General features: G+C 42.9%; 2 protein-coding genes across 9 annotated transcripts; one reads left to right on the top strand and one right to left on the bottom strand.

Annotated features, from left to right (window-relative positions):
• The first annotated feature begins 331 nt into the window (after positions 1 to 331).
• On the top strand, positions 332 to 5390 carry fam222bb (family with sequence similarity 222 member Bb). The gene is made up of 4 exons (XM_048265462.1): positions 332 to 457; positions 2283 to 2403; positions 3014 to 3687; positions 3752 to 5390. The coding sequence occupies exons 2-4, from the start codon at positions 2325 to 2327 to the stop codon at positions 5003 to 5005; spliced, it is 2007 nt and encodes a 668-aa protein (XP_048121419.1). The 5' UTR covers positions 332 to 457; positions 2283 to 2324; the 3' UTR covers positions 5006 to 5390.
• Positions 5391 to 8578: 3188 nt separating this feature from the next.
• Positions 8579 to 16846, bottom strand: LOC125308843 (transient receptor potential cation channel subfamily V member 1-like). 8 transcript variants are annotated; one of them, XM_048265452.1, is made up of 17 exons: positions 16631 to 16843; positions 15729 to 15764; positions 14989 to 15168; positions 14266 to 14429; positions 13801 to 13953; positions 13541 to 13678; positions 11914 to 12212; positions 11483 to 11659; positions 11194 to 11349; positions 10949 to 11044; positions 10743 to 10813; positions 10462 to 10627; positions 10306 to 10372; positions 9867 to 10162; positions 9401 to 9522; positions 9142 to 9248; positions 8579 to 8978 (listed from the first exon to the last, which is right to left on the bottom strand). In XM_048265452.1, exons 3-17 carry the CDS (start codon positions 15162 to 15164, stop codon positions 8878 to 8880), a joined length of 2289 nt encoding a protein of 762 aa, XP_048121409.1. In that variant the 5' UTR covers positions 15165 to 15168; positions 15729 to 15764; positions 16631 to 16843; the 3' UTR covers positions 8579 to 8877. The 8 variants fall into 8 exon arrangements, with proteins under 8 accessions (XP_048121409.1, XP_048121410.1, XP_048121412.1 ...); XM_048265453.1 differs by having other exon boundaries at positions 15729 to 15761; positions 16631 to 16842; XM_048265455.1 differs by having other exon boundaries at positions 14989 to 15122; positions 16631 to 16841.
• Positions 16847 to 19035: the final 2189 nt, after the last annotated feature.

Raw genomic sequence — 19035 nt, 5'->3', positions numbered from 1 at the left:
GTGATAATCATTAAGTATCCAGTCATTTTGCTATAAGTAATGAGCGACTCAAGCTTGTTCTCTTCAGATATCAGAAAAGCAATGAAGTACTTGCACACCTTGAGTTTGTAATGGTTAGATTTCAATCCTGTGACAAATTACTAGGCCACATGATTCAGACTGACGCAAGGAAGATTACTAATCTCATGACTATGATGACATGATTAATACAACAACTCAAGCCAATGACAAGCACACGTTCAACAGAGAGGGCAGGTACATATGAATCAGGCATATCCTAGGCAGCTCTCTGCAGTGATGGGGTCTTTCCACAAAGTCAGTTCCACACATGCGCAAACGATGAGCTGCATTTGCAAAGCAGCAGTGGTATAGTGGACAACACACCAAAACGAAGAAAATACCGGTGTTGGAAATATTTCTTGAAAATATGTTTTAACAGCTCACCTTCTCCTGGAAAGTATGTACAATGTTTTGGTCGTTTTCTCTTCTTCAGGCTTAGTCATTTTATCTGTCAGAACCTCTAAAAATGAAACCCTTTTGCACTTGCAGCACAAAGAAGATCCCAGATCCTAGTTAGCCGCTACTTAGCTATGCTATCTATGAGAGCCCAACATTGTGTTCAAGCCAGTATAGGTTAGTAATTACTGGATAGCTAGCTCGCTTCTGTATTATTACTAATCGTTGTCATTAGGTTTTCAAATGTAGATGCGTAGCTACTGCTGAAAGCACAACCCGGTTCCTTTACAACAGGATGTTATAAAGAGATACTGATTTACTTGGTGTTGAGAATCTCGCGTTAATGGTTGCCTTATCAGTGAACAAGCTTGCCATTTCAAGTGATACGAATGTATCTATTCGAAGGTTTTAGCCGTTAAGTTAGCCCTTTTAGGTATGGGAAATGCTTAACTTATGTTGAACAGCTGTGTCGACTAGCATAGCTAACCCTGTGAGCTCTACTAGCTAGCTCACAGATAATGGTGGCCAGAGAATTTGCTTATCATTTACGATTCATTCCTACGTAGGCGTAGACGGTTTAGATCAAGTTAAGTATTACTATGATTCTTTGTCATTTTCATGTAATTGTTTTAGGAATGCCTTCAGTGGTTATTTCAGTTAGGCTTTTGTTGTCTGAGTTAGTCATCAAAATTAGCCATTTTCACCCCAACTCTCAGAAAGCCATTGAAGAACTGAGTAATGTAAGGTTGGGATTTGAAGTCAACAATTAGTACATTTCGTTTAAACCTACTCTAACGTTAGTTCAACTATGATTATGACATACAAGGGTCTATGAATTTCACCGACCATTGTTATTATACAGGCCTAGTAGGAGAGTCTTGTTGTACGGCTAGGTGGCTAACTTGATAGAAGTAGGCCTAACGTTACCCATTTACGCAGTTGTACTGCTACTTTGTGGAGCTGTCGTTAGTGCGATGGGATACCTTAATATATTCATGGTCACTTCTCCCAAGAATCAGATAGAAATTAATTGCTGTGATTTGCAGCTCTACGTCTTCGAATTGAACTGTCCATGCTAATAAGGCACTTTTTGCCGATGTCGCACCAACTGCCAATCCCTCAAATTGGAGCAGTCAGCTGGTGTGTCTGTAGGCCCCGGTCATGCAGTGGCATCTCCTGCCGTGCCCTGGGCACCTGCCAGGCTTCCTCTATCTCGCTCATGACACTCAAACTGCGGGGTGTGCGCTGTAGGCTCAGAAACGCCAGCTGTTTTAGAAAGCGATTTAAAAAGGTCATAGATGAATGCTTGATATTTAAATGGAGCGAGTCTGCAGAGATGCTATTATGGAAGCATTTCGTCCTTGTATGTAGTGTACGAGATATGATGAAAAAATGATAACCCAGTTGTGAGGTGTATCATGGCAATTGTCATCAATGTCTATACTGTCATTTCTACTCTTATACCCCTATGTAGAAGAACCCATTACTGGATTCTGGGAATCAAGGCTTTTCTATAGCATTTGTTTCATTGTACAATTTTTTTTATACTATTGCGGTGTTCATCTAGCGCACGTGTGTGTGTTGAATAATCCTTTGTAAAAGAGATGCTTTGTCATTCTCCTAGCAACTAATCACTTCACAGAAGAAGCATAGTCCTCTTAAGCAATGTTAGTAAGTAGGGTACAACATATTTAATATAAGCTTAATGTTGTCCAGTTATTTATGGACGACTCTGAGGTGAATACAACACTACATTTTGAACGGACTGAGTAATATCCAAGCTGGTGCCCATCTGAGCTCTGCCACTGATACGGTTTCTCTTGCAGTGTGACGGAGTGTAGCCCATGTTGCATTAGTGCCTGTGTGACATGCTGGCTTGTTTGCCAGTATCCAACCCCACATTCCAGCTTCGTTCCCACTTGCAGATGAACACTGGACTTCAGAAATGTAAGTACACTCATCTGCTCACTAGTCATAGCTGCTGTTTGTGGACACATGAGGTAAAATGGGTGTGGTTGTCTGAGTCTGTGTGTGTCTGCCTGTGTCTGTGAGTGGTGATGGACAAGATGGTGTCAGGGAAGATAATCATTCCAGCATTTACCAGTTTCTGTTACACAAGAGGCCAAGATGAAATTATTCTTATCCTTGAGATGTTTTTCTTTTTATCAAGGATTTTGGGCTGTTCTCGATGAATGTACAAAGTGTCCAATAATTATCGCATCACACTTTTCAAGTCCAGTAATATGCTTTGGAAGTACCTTGTTGTCATTTGTTTGTGATGCAAAGTTAGATTCCATTGTCACATTTGGTGATATACTGGGTTGATATACACCTTGTGTAACATTCATACAATGGATGATGATATATAGTGTGCCCAAATTTCAATTGTCCTACCAATCTCTATGCATGTAGACTAAATATTCTTTTAATGCCTCACTTTCTTTCTTGTGGTCTAATGATAAAGGCTCTTAGTGGTTTGTGCCTTGTGCTAAGTCATTGCCTTGATGTTAATGTCCCACTTTCTGCTAATTTGTCTTCCGTCCATGCCTCTCCTCAGGGGACACCACGCAGAAGATGAGATCCGCACATTATCCATCCCCAGCGGAATTGGATGCCTATGCTAAGAAAGTTGCCAACAACCCGCTGACTATCAAGATCTTCCCCAACAGTGTCAAAGTACCTCAAAGGAAGCACATCCGCCGCACGGTAAACGGCCTGGACACCTCCAGCCAGCGATACAGCCCCTATCCGTCTCAGGAGTCCTCCCGCTCAGGCCTCCTTGCCATCGTCAAGGTACCCGTCAAGAGCATTCTGAAGGGCCTGGACGCCAGCTGTGCCCGCTTCCTGCCGAAGTCGGTCATGAACCCCCACAGCGGGCCCTACGGGGCCCAGAGCACTTTAGCGCCCCAGCAGCAGACTATGGCTCACCTGCAGGGCCTCCCCCAGCCCCCACCCGGGGCCCACAAGCAGGGCCTCCCCTCCCACCAGCTCCAGCAGCGACAACAGCAGCAGGCTCAGCAGCAACAACAGCAGCAACCGGGCATTGCACGTCCGCAGACCATCCAGCACCACGGCCTTCCGCACCCACCCAGTTTACGGCCTCAGCCTGGCCTTATCCGTCATCAGACTCTCCAGCAGCAGCAGCAGCCTGGCCTGAGCCACCCCCAGAGGTTACTGCAGCAGCAACAGCAGCAGACGGCCTCCCAGGGCCTAAGGCTGCTGGCAGAGATGGCTCCCAGGGCCCCCATGCTGCCCCCACACAGCGCTCAGGCTCAGGCTCCAGGCCCAAGCCCAGGCCCAGGCTCAGGCTCAAGCCCAGGCCCAGGCGCTTCCCCAGGCCCAGACTCTGCCCCCTCAGGCCTCCACTCCAGCTGGAGCTGGTCCCCCTGCCCCCTCGGGAATGCTGCTGGTCCCGGGCATGCACGGTGCCCCCCCGCGCAAGCTGCCCGACGGCGACGCCCCTCCCAACGTGACCGTGTCTACCTCAACCATCCCGCTGTCCATGGCGGCCAGCCTGCACCACAACCGGCCCAGCGACCTCAGCAGCATCGTGCACCAGATCAACCAGTTCTGCCAGGCCCGGGCCGGTGCCGGCGGCACCTCGGTCTGCGAGGGCCAGATCGCCAACCCCAGCCCCATCAGCCGCAACCTGCTCATCAACGCCAGCTCCCGCGGCTGTGGCCCACACCCTCACCCACACCCACACCCACACCCACACCCTCACCCCTCACCCTCACATCCCCACCCACGGCTTGGCCTCGGACCTGGCCCACAGCCTGCCCCATCATCCTGTGCCCTCAACCACGATGCCGCCGATGCCATGCCGCCCACCACTATGACTGCCATGAGCCGGTTGCCCCTCTACCAGAACTCCCTCAAACAGCCCCATCCCCACTTACCTCAGCAGCAACAGGGGCCCTGGAAACAGCAACAGTCTCAGCCGCTCAGCCACATGCCGCACATGCCCGACGGCCCGCCGCCCTGCAAGAGCGTGGCCCGGGAGGACCCTGCCGGCTCCGGCTTCCCCACCAAGGGCCTGCCCTTCTCCCAGGAGGCCTGCATGGGCCAGCAGCCCTTCAGCCTCAAAGCCCCGCTGGACAAACCCACCCCGTCGCCACCAGTGAATGGGATGGTCGGTGGCCCGGCTATGAACTACAGTAACGGGCACTACATGCAGCAGCAGCAGCAGCAGCCCCCGTGGGGCAGCATCTTGCCCACCCCGAACAGCGACAGCTCTGGCTCTCAGGACCTGGCCATCAACTTCCACGGGGGTCTGCCAGGCGGAGGCGGGGGCTCATCCGTTGACTGCGCACAGGGGCCCCACTACAGAACTGGAGCTGGCGCCGGCAGCGGCACTGGCGTCAATGGCCACCCGGGTCTGGTGCCGAACGTAGACTACATGGCCGGCGATTTCCCGTGCTTCAGGGAGCAAACCAACCTGGGCATGATGGGTAAGATGCCCAGGCTGCCTGTCATGGCAAACGTTAGGGCCCCTGATTCAGGTGATAGTAGAAATGTTCCCATTCACCACCACCCAGGCTACAGATGAGTCTGGAGTGAGCCATCGCTAGTCAATTAATAACTTGCTTATTGCCCACGAGTCTCACGAGTAATCCACGGAGCGCCGGTTTCCCAGGCAGGGATTAAAACTTTTAACACTTGCATTTGGAATTTAAAACAAAAACACATTCTTTAATTATTATTATTGTTATTATTATTATTATTATTATTATTATTATTATTATTAATTTTCTGGTCTAGTGAGAACGCCAATGCATCCATGGCCAGGGTTAATCCGTGTCTGAGAAACCAGCTCGAAGAGTTTCCTAGATAATGAATAGTGCTCTTATTGGAGTGTTGTATGTGAAGGTCATTAACTCCCTAGCCTTTCCTGTTTCCTTGTGTTCAGGCTGAATAAAGGGTTGTAACACTCATATAGATTACTTTTCTGTTAGATGATGAAAAAAAAAAGATGATTCTGCCTGCCTATAGCACCTGGCCCTAAAATAAATTGAGCTCAGTTTGTTGTCCGTAAACAAAGTGTTGCTCGGATTGTAGTGTTTACATGTAGGGAATGTGTTGCCATCTCATAAACGCATCGCAATCCATTATCTCCTTTGATTCTCCTTCCACGTCTTCTTGGAGAACACAATAGATGTAGGACACTGTGAGGAATAGGACATTTCTATACTCTAGAACATGGCGTTTGTTTTTTGGCCCACAAGGTCGGTTGAGATCTTTCTAGAGGTGCCATGGAGATGTGCACTCAAGCAACCAGGCTGAACATAACCTGTGTTCTCCTTATTAATGTTTACTTATCGCTTGCTATTATTGTCACTAAAAGAGGAACACACTAAGGAACCAGGATCAAGTGTTGGCACATGCACATAGACTGTTGATTTTTTTCAGACTGTTGTACATTAATTCAGGTTAAAGATTTAGACTGGCTGTTTGAAGAGTGCTGCAGAAGCATTATTTAGAGCATTGGTCTCACTGTCAAACAGTGTGTCTTGATTATGTTGTCCAGTAATATGTTCAGAATTATTCCATTTGGGAATTTCATTGCAACTTGTGCCATGTCCTTCATCATGTTGTTTCTTTATGTAGTTATCACTACTACTTGAATTCCTGAGGGTGAGTTAACATTGTCAGGCCATCAGATCCTGAAATGTATTATAAATTTGACAAAAAAGTAGAAAAAACACTTCCCTATCTTTTATGTTCTATTTTAATAATGTGTCCTAGTTGTAGTACTAATGAATGGTGGGAGGTTTCAAAAACCTAATGACCAAATGGATCACTTGCAAGTGCAGCATACAGTATACTGCATTGTAATAAAAGCAGGTTCAGATTCCTCTACACACTCTGTCTCTACTGCCCTACTGCTGTGTCTGGCCTCCTATGTCCCATGATGCACTCACTGCACATTGGTGTGGGAGCTAAACAGTACCTCTGCTGCTCTGGTAAACAAAGTCCCATATGGTGGTCACCTATGGCAACTAGGGTCACCCACTGCACTGAAGTGGCTGACTTTCTCATAACAATCCAGGCCTGTGAACGTGAGACGTGACCTGCGTCCTCTCTTGTCTGAAAATCACTGTAGAAGGGATCGGTGGGAAAGACAGGACTGCCTCTGAGCTCTGGAAGGCTGAAGTGTGTTGACATCTGCGTCCCTTCACCATTGTGTGGTAGTGACACCTCCTGGTTGTCAGTGTTTTTTTGTTATGGCCTCGCCATCTCTGTTCTCAGGTCTGCCCGTGCCTCCTGCCCTCTTAGTCCGACTCAGTCAGCCATTTTAGTTTGTTATTGCTTTCTTTTAAGAGGAAGGGCAACTCTTGAGTCCCAGTGAAGCATAGTCCTTTTCTTTCTTCCTTTTTTTTAACTGGCAGAGAAACCGCTTGGTTGTTTGTATGTGTGTGGAGGGGTGGGTTCCTTGGAGACTTATGGTCGGGTTCCCTGTTGGGCCCCTTGTGTAAGCCTTAAATATTTAGTCTGTTGACTTGAGTGTGGTGTAGAAGTTTAAATTAATTAATGATATTAGCAAGTTATACTAAAATGAATTTTATGTAAAAGTAATGTTGATTTGAAACTGTTGGGGGGGGATAAAACATAAAACATGAACATAAAAATACAATTTCTACCAGTTCCAGCCCTGGGCTGTAACAGTTAGTGTGTATGCATTATTATCAGGCCATGTCTTGAGTAATGTTCACCCTTTCATTTTGTTTTATTTTGCTGCTGGAGTGAAAATCTGAAGTTCTACTTGCCCCTTGGTGTGTCTGAGTATGTGTGTCTTGAGCATTTGTGTGTGTGTGTGTGTGTGTGTGTGTGTTTGTTTTGTTTTGTGTCACTGTGCGCTTGTGGCAAGCAAAACAATCAGAACGTACATGTCATCAGTTCTGAACACCGATAAAAAGGGTTCTGTTCCCATTACTAGTCTTAGATGCAGACCTAACCCTTCAGACTCAAACTGACAGAACAATGGGCTTAGTTTAACTCTTTCAACTTTCTCACCGATGTGTTGGTCTCACGAAGCTGCTATTGTATTCTAGACTACAAGAAAAAAAAAACGTGGGAGTGTTTGTAATGCTGTAAAGATTAGAAAGTAAGCTGTAATTTATGTTGAATGCCATTTTTGTTGTCTTTGCAAAAGCAATGTGTGAATGGATCCGCTTTGCTGTTTGCAGACATATTAACTTATTTAAACTTGCTTGTTAGCTTGATCTCAGTTAATCTCCTCATGTTCTGAGTGGGAAAGAGGGAGAAACATTTAAGAAACAACAACAAAACAACTCAGATGCAAACTTGTTCGGCCTCAGCGTTCATGTCGTGTTTCCAGCTCAAGGGTACAAAACTCTAACTAGTCAGGTTGAACTTTTCCTTAGTTTCTGTTATCAATGTGAAGTGCCTCCTCTGGGGTGAGTGGAGCGTGAGCGTGATACTGAGGTGGGTCTGTGTGTGGGGAAAACTGTGTATCCTAGCAGGGGTGTATGTGGGACTCAAACACTGCACTGTTTATTAAGTGGGTGGGGTGGACTAGGGGTAAGGAGAGGGGTGGGTTTGGGGCTCGGGGTGGGCGTGGGTGGGGGAGGTTGACCAAGCTACTCGACTACTGATACTGTTTGGAAAGGAAGCCCTTACATGCTAAAGGCACAAACTGTTGAGACTGGCTGCTGCTGTTGAATTACCAACCAAAGCGGTTTTGAAGTCCACTCTGCACACCCTTCTGTGTCTTAGGAATGTGAGCAGGTTCTTAGTCTTAAGAGCACATGTTATTACCCACCCTCCTCTCTGAACCACGTTTTGAGATTAAAATAAAATAATAAAAAAAGAGACGGTTACTGTCTTCCTCTGAGCAGTTGGAAAAGTCGGAAGTTCTATTTCTTTGTGTGTCTCGTGTTGGTCCACCAAAGAACCGAGTGTTATGGCAGTAGAGCCCACCTGTTCTCCATTGAAGTGTCATTCCAAATAAGCCCATTCTTTTCAGGAACAAAAATGTTGCACAAACATTCCCCTCAAACCAAAATAAAGTTTGACTTGCATTTGCAAAACCTGACTGTCTCATTTGTGCTTTTCCCCCCCATCCTGCTATGCTTGAAATATGTGGATATAAAAGAGGGGAGATGATTACAGGTGCATTTATTGTCTGTTACATACTTAGACATACAAATAACTATCCACAGTAATTAAAACACATACAAATGTTTGTTCCAGTGTTTCCAAAAGAAGTAAGTATATCGCGTGTCACTTAGCACACAGCCACTTAAGGCCATTATAATCGCATTCCTTGACTCGTTTAATTGGCACATTAATCCGTACATAAAATACCTATAAATTGAACTCATTCACATGTGTGAAAGTCTCATATAGGTCACTGACGTGGTCGTCTCAGATTGTGGCCTGTTTGCAGCTGACTCCAGATCAGATGTGGCTGACCCACCACTGCTGGCTCTGTTGGATGGACTCCTCAGGATCCCTTGTCCTCGTGCACGTGGCTTTTGGCAGGCGGAGCCAAGCCGCCTCTGAGCGCAGAAACAACGTGTGACAACCTCCTCTCTGCAAGCACAGCATTATTATTCCCCTTTACTCAGTATTGGAGTGTAAGTCATTGTCATAAATACATCTATTTATTGTTAAATTATCATTTCTGTCCTTTTTATTTTTCCATTAAGTTGTATGGAGTACCTCCGAGTGGTTTCTTTTGATGAGTAGGCTCGATGTCACGGCTCCCAATTTCTTTAGTGATGATGCCCAGGTCTGTCTGCCACTTGCTCCAGTTCACCTCCTCCAAACTGAACACACGACAACAACAAACATTTCCTTTCTATATGATGCAGTACATGAAGACTCAAAGAAAGTATTATGAGTATTATGGCCATTTATTATGTCTATAGGCTACGTTAATGCTGCAGGATGATGAATTTTGATAATATCCTCCACCCACCTAAAACAGCGGCGGATGTCGTTGCCTGGTCTGTCCCCCAGCTCCTTCAGAACCCCAGAGCGCAAGTTCTTCCTCAGCCAGCGAGGGAGGCTGCGCTCCAGGTCCAGGATAGTCAGGGCTCTCTGGCCAGAGGAACATAGTTATTTCCCGCGTATTAGCCTCATCGAGTATAAACCGCACGACTGCAGTATGTGATAAGCTATTTCTGGGCACTAATATTCTGAACTGATTTGAATTTTTGGGTGGTTTAATTTTGGGTGAACCATTCCTAATCTCTATTTAAGCACTTCCCTTATAGTTTCGTTGATCTTTTGAGTTTTAGACCAATTGATAGCAAGACAGAGATGAAAAAAAGTCAGTGAAATTTTCAAATCTCTGTATAACACAATGGTGACTAAACAGAATTGAAGAGGAGTAGCCAGCTGTGTTTCACCAATATTCCGGTACAGCTGACTGAGCAGCATACCTGCAGTTTCCATAGGCTTTCGCTCTCTCGGGATATCTTCTCCACGGTCTCGTTCATGAGTGCGATGAGCATGTTGAGCAGAAGGATGTAGGTGAGCACGATGTAGGAGATGAGCAGGATGAAGAACACCTGCTTGTACTGGTACTGCTCGGTGAACTCCAGGTCGCCCATGCCGATAGTGAACTTGAAGAGCTCCAGGGTGGTGAAGTAGATGTTGTTGTAGGAGTGTCTCTGGCACCCTGCACCCAGCTCCATCTCTTGAGCCACTGGTGGTTCTTCAATGAGAGTCACAACCGCTACAGAAAGGAGATGAGCATACTGTATGAGGAGGGGCTTTCTGGTAAACTGTGCATCTTTGTTTACCCATTACCTTGAGACCATATAGATAGGCCTACATGCTGTATTCAAGGCAAACCCATAAAGTAATCAGAGAGGGTACCTGTTGAAAATCCAAAAAGGAAGACAATGTATACGAAAAGGAAGCGAGAAATGTCACTGAGGATCATCTAAAAAGGAAAAGGGCACATTATAAGCATTATAATCAAACAACTACAAACAACTTGCATGTATTGTTGAGTTTTAAATACACTAATACCCTCTGTATCATAACACTGTAGATGCCCATGTGCTTGGAGCCCCTGGAGAAGTAGAGGAGGTTGACCCAGCTGAGAGCCAGGGAGATCACCAGGCAGCCCACATACTCCGCACACCCGCTGGCATACATCACTGCAGAGATCAGCAGGAGCACGGCCTGCAGTAAACTAGAGACAGAGAGAGAGAGAGAGAGAGAAGCACAGATGCACGTCTTGGGATTGAGGCTCAGAGGCGATATTTTTACTTTAAATAAAAGCTTGACGCATTTGATTTGGAACATACAAAAGAAATTCACTGTATCCGTCCACCTGTAAGGTTTTTAGCTTTGGACGCTTTCTCCTGAAGTCTGATATCTAAAGGAAAAAGAAAAACAATGTGAGACATTCTGATTAACAATAATCACAACCAACCCATAGGCATGCATTTGTTCAGCTAAATACCAAACACAGATTAAATCCTTTCATGCTGTTTGGCATGTTTTCACCTACCCCTCTGAAGAAAAAGTAAACAGCACCAAGGAGGCTGATTATTTCTCCTCCAAGACGAAAATAGTCAGATGTTTCATGCTCAATTGGAAATGGTGGCTAAAAATTAAATACAATAGCTCTGTTCAATTGCAACGATGGAAGAATGTACCTAAATATAGTCTGAAATTATATTTTTCTGAAATTATATTTTTCTTTCTTTCTGAAATTATATTTTGATATTTGAGTTACACATTTTAAAATCCTACCTTTCCCTCTTTTCTAAAACAAGACACAGAGGTGAATATTCCAAGATAAACAACATAGACCACAAAGTTGAACCAAAATATTGGCCGTGCGAAAGTATGCCACTTCTCCTCCAACAGACTGTGTAGAGGCTCTATCTGAAGCATGTCATGACGGTTCTGAAATTAAATACATGACTTATCATGGTGTGTGGTTGACATTAATGTCTAGAGTCCACAACTGCATATGTTAGACAAAGCAGACAACATGATGCAGCCTCTGACTCAGGATAAACTGTAAATGTGCTCTCACTGGGTTTTCGCAGTCATAGACAATGATCTCCAACACGGAGTTCTTCTCATAGGTGTCTAGGGAGTCCAGGTCGTAGAGGGAGGAGTAGACGGGGCCGTACGCCCACTCGGTGAACTTCCTCGACAGGTGAATGCTCTCCTCGTCCAGGAACTCCCGTCTCACAATGTGTCTGAACAGCTGTGAGGCGAAACAAAGACACTTAGGCGACAACAGCCTTCACTTAGAGGAGCCATGGGTAGACAATGGGAACACAAACCATATTCATTTTTAATGTCCATCTCAAAATGTGTATGAACTGTATTATTTATTATTACATTAAACATTTAATCTTGAATACAATAAATTAGAGTGTAATAATGGCTATAGTTGTGAATGTATGTACTTATGTTGGCATCGGTTTTAAGGTGGATACAATCACAACAGAAACATACCCCAATCTTGCCAGTCTTGGCAGCCAGTTTGATGGGATTCAGACCTTGGTTATTCTCAATTTCCTCCAGTTTGAGTCTAGGGTAGAGCTTGCCTGCCCTTAGCAGAATCTCATCATACATCTTTGTGACAAAGGCTGTGTTTTCAGGAGAGTTGTCTGCAATGGTGACCAGAGCATGAAGCACAATGTTTCCATGGGAGTCCTTGTCTGTGATGTCCGCCTTTTGGTAGGGATTCCACAATAGATATTCTACAATGTTCAGTTGATTAGTGCAAGCTGCCAATGATAGCGGAAGTTCACCTGTGGAAAAAGGTCATATAGTGTCCAGCATAAGACAGTAACTGAGCATCATGATGAACTACACTATAGCCTTTACTTTTCATGACTTCATAAACTAGATGTACCGCAGAGTAGTACAAAATATGACCGCTGCCCAGTCTTGCACATTCTCTCCTCAAAAATAAATCACGCTTGTCAATTTGTCTCCATCTCCTACTCCATCCCCTTTACTCTTGAAACTGTTGTGTATGTAAATGAATGTGTGCATTTGTGCTTCTGTGTATATGTGTTCTTCTCTGAATATGTGTGTGTGCGTGTGTCTGTGTGTGTGTGTGTTTGTCTGTGTGTGGCATGTGTGTATGTGTACCTGTGTGTGTGTGTGTGTGTGTGTGTGATTGTAGGTGTGTGCGTGCCTGTGTGTGGCATGTGTGTGTGTGTGTGTGTGTGTGTGTGTGTGTGTGTGTGTGTGTGTGTGTGTGTGTCAGGGTTGTGCAAAATTCCAGAATTGAATTGAAACTGGCTCTTAAATTCCAATTCAATTCTTGAATTTCCCTTGCATTTCAATTGAGGTAGCAAACAGGAAGCAGAATTGCAATACGAATTTTGCACAACCCTGGTGTGTGTGTGTGTGTGTGTGTGTGTGTGTGTGTGTGTGTGTGTGTGTGTGTGTGTGTGTGTGTGTGTGTGTGTGTGTGTTTGTTTGTGTGCTGTGTGTGTATGTATGTGTGTGTGTACATTTCAACATCCTGCAACCCTTTGCTCAACACCACCATCTGATGGCCGATTTGTGTACAGTAACTAAATTTGTCTACACATAAATTAATTTATTGTATGGCCCCCTCGTTTCGTTTCGGCTCGTTTCTGCATTTTCATTTTTAACTAGGTGGCGCTATACCTCAAATGAACAACATACAAAAATAATTTGGTCATCCTGGGCCCTGTGGTTTTCAAGATATTCACAGAAAACTGTGTCCGGCCTACCCTTCTTTTGGGGGGCCCGGTGTGGCAAGTGGGCGGTGGATCAAAACAAAAAACAATGGTTCCGTGTCATCGTTATGGGGCTACATGCCCATCAAGTTTCGTGCAGCCCGGTCTTTCAGTGTCCCGGGAATTGTTGACACAAATGTACTGAAGAGAAAAAACTCTGACTAAACCTATATGACCGCTGTTTTGCTAGTACGGCAATCATAATAACACAATGAGAGGTAATAAGATTTCTGGTTGGAATGCTTTCACAACTAAGATGGTTCTAGTACAAAAGTGCATGTTCTTCTGAAACAAATTCCTTTTGGTTAACAACCCTGCTTAATGGAAATTAACTGTAAGCTAACAGTTGCTCAGTTACTCACCAAAGTAAAATCCAGGTTTGGTGTTTAACTGGAAGAATTTTCCATGGGCTTTGGCCTGTACGTATGCCCCTTTCTGCACAAGACGCTTCACAAAGTGGAGGCTTCGCCTCTCAATGGCAATATGCAGGGCGCTCTGTCCTGTGGGACCAGGAGCACAGGTCATTGGCAGTTCTGCAGTAAGAGGAAGCTGTGTTTCAGCTGGTCAGAGATTAGGTTATGGACCTACAGTAGGGTCAGAGGTCAGAGAGGGTCAGGGTCACCTTTAAAGAAGCTGTCTTTGTATGCTGCATTGACAAAAGTATCCAGATCTCCAGTTTCCTCTGCAATGGCCAGAAGCAACTCAACGGTGTCATTTTGCCCATTTCTTAGGTTTAAGAGGGCCTTCAAGAGAACTGTTTTCCCACTGGTAGGATCTTAGAAAGGGCAAATCTGGGTTATGACTCATTATTAAGTGACATTTTTTGGTATAGACATACTTTTTTCTAGTCATGTAAGACAGTGGTAGCATAGTGGCTAAGGGGCTGGGTTAGCATGCAGTAGCCAGAAAAGTTGTGGGTTCAATTCCCGGCTTCCACTGTTGTGCCCTTGAGCAAGGGACTTAACCTTGAGTTTCTCTGAGTAGAATGGCCCTTGTAATATAATTGACATATTGACACAAGCGTCTGCTAAATGAATAAATGTAAATGTAAGCCCTGTGATCTTATGTGAGAGATTACTCTGCTCACCCCGGAACTCCCAGTCTGTTAGGCATTTGGAGGTGTGCTTAAGGTAGGTCAGCAACCCCTTCAGTTTATTTTTATCTCCATCTGCTGCTGCATCAAACAGTGTGTGGATCGTAAATACCGTGTATGGTACATCATCGTTTTGGACTGCTCTATCACTCAGAAATCTATTGTCAGGGAAAAAAAAGTTAATTCATTTACTCTTAGTAAAGTGGTCACCAGAATCACTTAAAAAAGCAGGGTGTCATCAAACATCTTGAAATGTACAGCAACAAAAAACTGGACCAACTAAGGAAGCCATATGTATTTTATATTATCAAGCCATGCTTTACACTGTACACTGTAGTGAGTTCAAGATTCAGACAGGATCTTCTTAAAACAGAATTCCGGCGGTTTTTCACATAGAGCTCTGTTTCTAGAGGTCACTTAGTAGGCCTACTGTCTGTACAAAAACAAACTACCTAGCTCGAGTTGCTGCAGCCAACAGCCTTCATGTCCATGTCCCCAGAGTGTAGCACTGTAGCTACCTGGCATTTCAGCTGTTGGCTGCAGCAACTTGAACTAGGTAACTAGGTAAAAACGCCGGTTTTTAGGTTTTATTTTTGTACCGACAGTACTCAACTCAGACCTTGACAAACAGAGATCAAAAAAATTGTGAAAAATTGCTGGAATTCTCCTTTAAACAATGTTGATTGATCAGTTGAGTGAGTGCCTGTTTAGGCCTACCCAAACTCAGATTGGTAGTGTGTGTCCATGGGAACTCTCTCGGTGTCCTGGGTCAGCACGCCGAAAGAGGGAATCAGTCTGTTGTCAACCTCCAGGTCACTGTCGCTGGATCCCCACAGCTCCACACTGTCCATCTGCATGGTTTCAGAGAATTCCTGAATTACAGTGCCACTCATAGCTCTACACAAAAATGAGTAGGTCATTAGTGTTTCAGTCAGTATACAATATAACACAACCACCAAACAAAGTGAGAATGTAGGCCTACGACTTAAAGAAATGATCCATGACTCAGACTTCATACCAAACAGAACAGATAGGATTTTACAAGGCTGGGCCAGTAAGGGATTAATTTCATTTTCACATTTTTTTTTACCACAAACACAATATGAAGTCCTAGTTTCTAGATATAGTTTAGAGCAAAAACACTTCTTCAAATATCTACAGGTAAGGAGTTACATCAAACAAAATCCAGAAGAGAAAATGAGAAATTAATTACTACAGTATCTGGCAGAAAACAGAAATAAAGGCAGAAATAATGGAAAACGTGCAGGTGTTTATAAAATACTGCAAAAACTAACAGTTTGCTTTGAGTAAAGCAAAAGAAAAATGAGAAAAAGAGTTATCCATAAACATTTCAGGCGAGGTCTAGAGAGACTATTTAAAATAATTTTTTGAAACAACACATTCAAAACATTGGAGAGAATTTGCTTGGAAAATAAGTCAGAGAATTTTTATTACACCTTATATTTATGGAAGACTTTCTCCTGCAGGAGCTTCTGGAGAGAATATGGAGAAAATAAAGCAAATACACATAGATAAGGATGTGGAATCCCTGACAAAAATTATTTAGGTATTAATTAATTAAAAATTATAAAAAAATAATTAAAAATTATTTGGGTATTAACACAAAATGCAAGATAAAAGCAAATGAGCGAAATATCTTTATTAAACTACAGTATGTCTTACCACACTGAATCAACTAACAAGGATATGGAAACAACCAAAAGCACCAGAATTACATTTATGGTATCACACAATAGAACAAGTAGAAGTGGAAAAGCTTATAGCTAGGAATAACTTGGAAAAGTGGAACAAAATATATTACAAACACCTAGTAGACAAAATAACAGTTTTAATGGCTTGATGTAAGATATTTGTGCTTCCACATTAAAAAGGAAAAAATATATATTTTACACACACACACACACACACACACACACACACGTATCAATGCCATTTCCATTCTATTTTGTTTTATTTTATTACTTTTAAGTGTGTTTCAGTGTATGTGTATTTTTTTCTGTTTCTTTGTATTATTAAATAATATAAAACTGTAAAAGAATGAAGTACAACAGGAAAAAGCATATAATAACATGTGACCGGATAGGAATGCACTACGTAAAAAAAAAAACCACCAAATGGAAATGATTAAAAATAGATATACCGGTATCCATATCTGGACCATTTAAACATTACAATTTAAACCAGTCTGGATCTACCAACAACTCACCAGTCTGTAATAGAATTGCAAATGAAATGTACACAATAAAGCTAAGCAATCTTAAATATTAGTCATTAGTCTTTTATGTCAACAACATAATTTCTCATCCATACAAACCCACACATGTTAAAGTTGGTATACCTGTATTTATCCTGAGTTCGGTAAGCTGGTCCCCCAGAAGACTTCAATAAGCAAAGTAAACAAACTCTTCTGTTCTTGATGTTCTGCACTTTCTACAGGACCCTCCCAGTGGAGTCTGGTGGTCGCAGGTCTGGTAGTATAGATAGGCGAATTTCTTCGGCGCGCTGCTTATCTGACCACCAAAAGGTCCCCATGCTGCATAGCCCTGTTCCTGGAGACCACTACACTGTGTTTGAGGGCACAGCTTGTTAGATACAGCCCCAGACCAGGCCTGGCAGGGCGATAGGTGACCTGACTCATATGCTGTAGTGGGCAGAGGTGGAAAAATTGCACTTTTTATACAAGTAGAAGTAGAAATACTGCAAAAAAGACCAAAGTTAAAGTATTCTGACTCAACTTCTTTACTCAAGTAAACGTTGAGTATAAGTATAAGCGCTGAATATATTTTTATACTTTCATACCTATTATTGTAACTTTCATTGTATCTTTCATACCAATTTAACTATTGTAACTCCTTAACAACTACTGCACTGTCCTTATAGTGTTCCATTAATCGGGCAAGCTTGCTGCTTTCTACCAAGCCAAGGATGAATCTGCTGATAATCAAGCATTCTGTTTGAGATAATCTCACTGGCAGGATTGGCCTATTAGGCCTGCATTTTCTTCTTGATTTTTTAACAAGGAAAAGCAAATGCCGTTTGAGACGTTTTTCTTCTATACACATTCTGCTAAAGCAATGTATTTGATTTTGAAAGTTGTCAGAAAAGTTAACACCCAAGTACAGATTCTTAAAAACGTTACTTAAGTACATTAATGAAATATTTGTACTTAGCTACTTCCCACCTCTGATCATGGGTCACCAAGTGAATTATTAGAAGGTAGCACAAAGTAGGGGTCTCTCAGTGATAGAGCTACTTCCAGAGTGTCTGAAAGCAAAGCTGTTTGGCATGTCAAACAGACTAAATGTATGGCCATCATAGTGATACAGCACACTCACCAAAATTCACACAATTGTTTCTTTTTACTTAATTTCAAACATTAACAGCATAACAACACAATTTTCATTTTTTCCCCAAAATAAGGTGAAAAACGAACAGAAAAACCTCAGCATGACATCCGGCCATTTGGAAAACAAAGACGTTTGTTATGTAATAAACTTTTGGCTTTGAAAACAGACTAAATGTCTGCTATACAGCACAACAAAATTCACACAATTGTTTTTTCTACTTAATTTCAAACACTCACTGTAACAAGATTCTGTGATTTTCACAGCATCACTGCTGTTTTTGAGGAAAATGTGTACTGTATTTGTGAATACAGTATGTTGCTGTAGTTTCGCTATGAATTATGGTCAAAAATGGTCAAACTACAGTAATAAAAATTTGCTGCGAATCATAACACAGTAATAAATCTGACTCCTCCCTCACTTGTCAGCTTTTTGAAAATTTTGAAAAACATGGCGGAAAATCAGTTGGGGTTTTCTGTTTTCTTTTGCACATAAATACAAAGTTAAGCTCCCAGATAGCAAGGTGACATTGATATTATGTGGATTTTCCATCCAAATCATCATTTTGAAAAGATATTGAAAAGTCATGGATTTATGGTTTACTGGGAAATTTTGACGTGGTGATTGAAACGCGTGCACCGCGCGGCGACGTTTGAACTGTCCGGGCGGAGATCATTTTGAGCAACAGTTCAGTCAGTCAGACCAAAGGTGTTCAGCACTCTGTCAAGTTCGCAGCTCCACCTTAATGGTAAGCAAGCATTTATTTATGTAACGTTAATGTTTCATTGTGAAATTGTACTACATTAAATTCGGGCATGTGTACAGTCTATGTACGCGTTGTACTGTCTAACTTACAAACTCATCCATGCTAAGTCATCAACTAAGTAAGGTTAGGCTAGCTATCATAGTTGCTGTTGCTGTGAAGGTGGCATTAACGTTAATGTTTTATGTTACGTTAACGTTTTGGCAGTCTCATTTATATTAGGCCTAGCTGCTACCTTAGTTCTCAGTAAGTTACAGTTTATTATATTCATATAATTTATATAAAACATTAAGCTAGTAGTGCTAGGCCTAGTATGTTACTGTCACAATGTTAGGCTGAAGATGATGTGCTGCTGGTTAACGTTAACGTGGAGGTTTAGCTGCTACCAGCTAACTTATGTAACGTTAACTCATCGTAATCAGTACATATATCTATGTGTTGCTGCAAGCAAACATCATCAATGAGCTCACCCAGCTGGCTAACGTTAGCAGCTAAATATACCTTCTTGAAACTGAGTTATGCTAACACCATCTTCAGCCTGGCATTTTGACAGTAAACTCAAAAAAACATACAGTATATATATAAATGATTATTCTAAAGTTTCACTTGTAAGTAGCCTTCAGTTTCAGTTGAAAA

The sequence above is a fragment of the Alosa alosa genome, chromosome 15, assembly GCF_017589495.1.
Source record: "Alosa alosa isolate M-15738 ecotype Scorff River chromosome 15, AALO_Geno_1.1, whole genome shotgun sequence".
Classification (NCBI taxonomy): domain Eukaryota; kingdom Metazoa; phylum Chordata; class Actinopteri; order Clupeiformes; family Clupeidae; genus Alosa; species Alosa alosa.
Note: the sequence above shows the minus strand (reverse complement) of the source record. Positions and strands in the feature narration are given on the sequence as shown.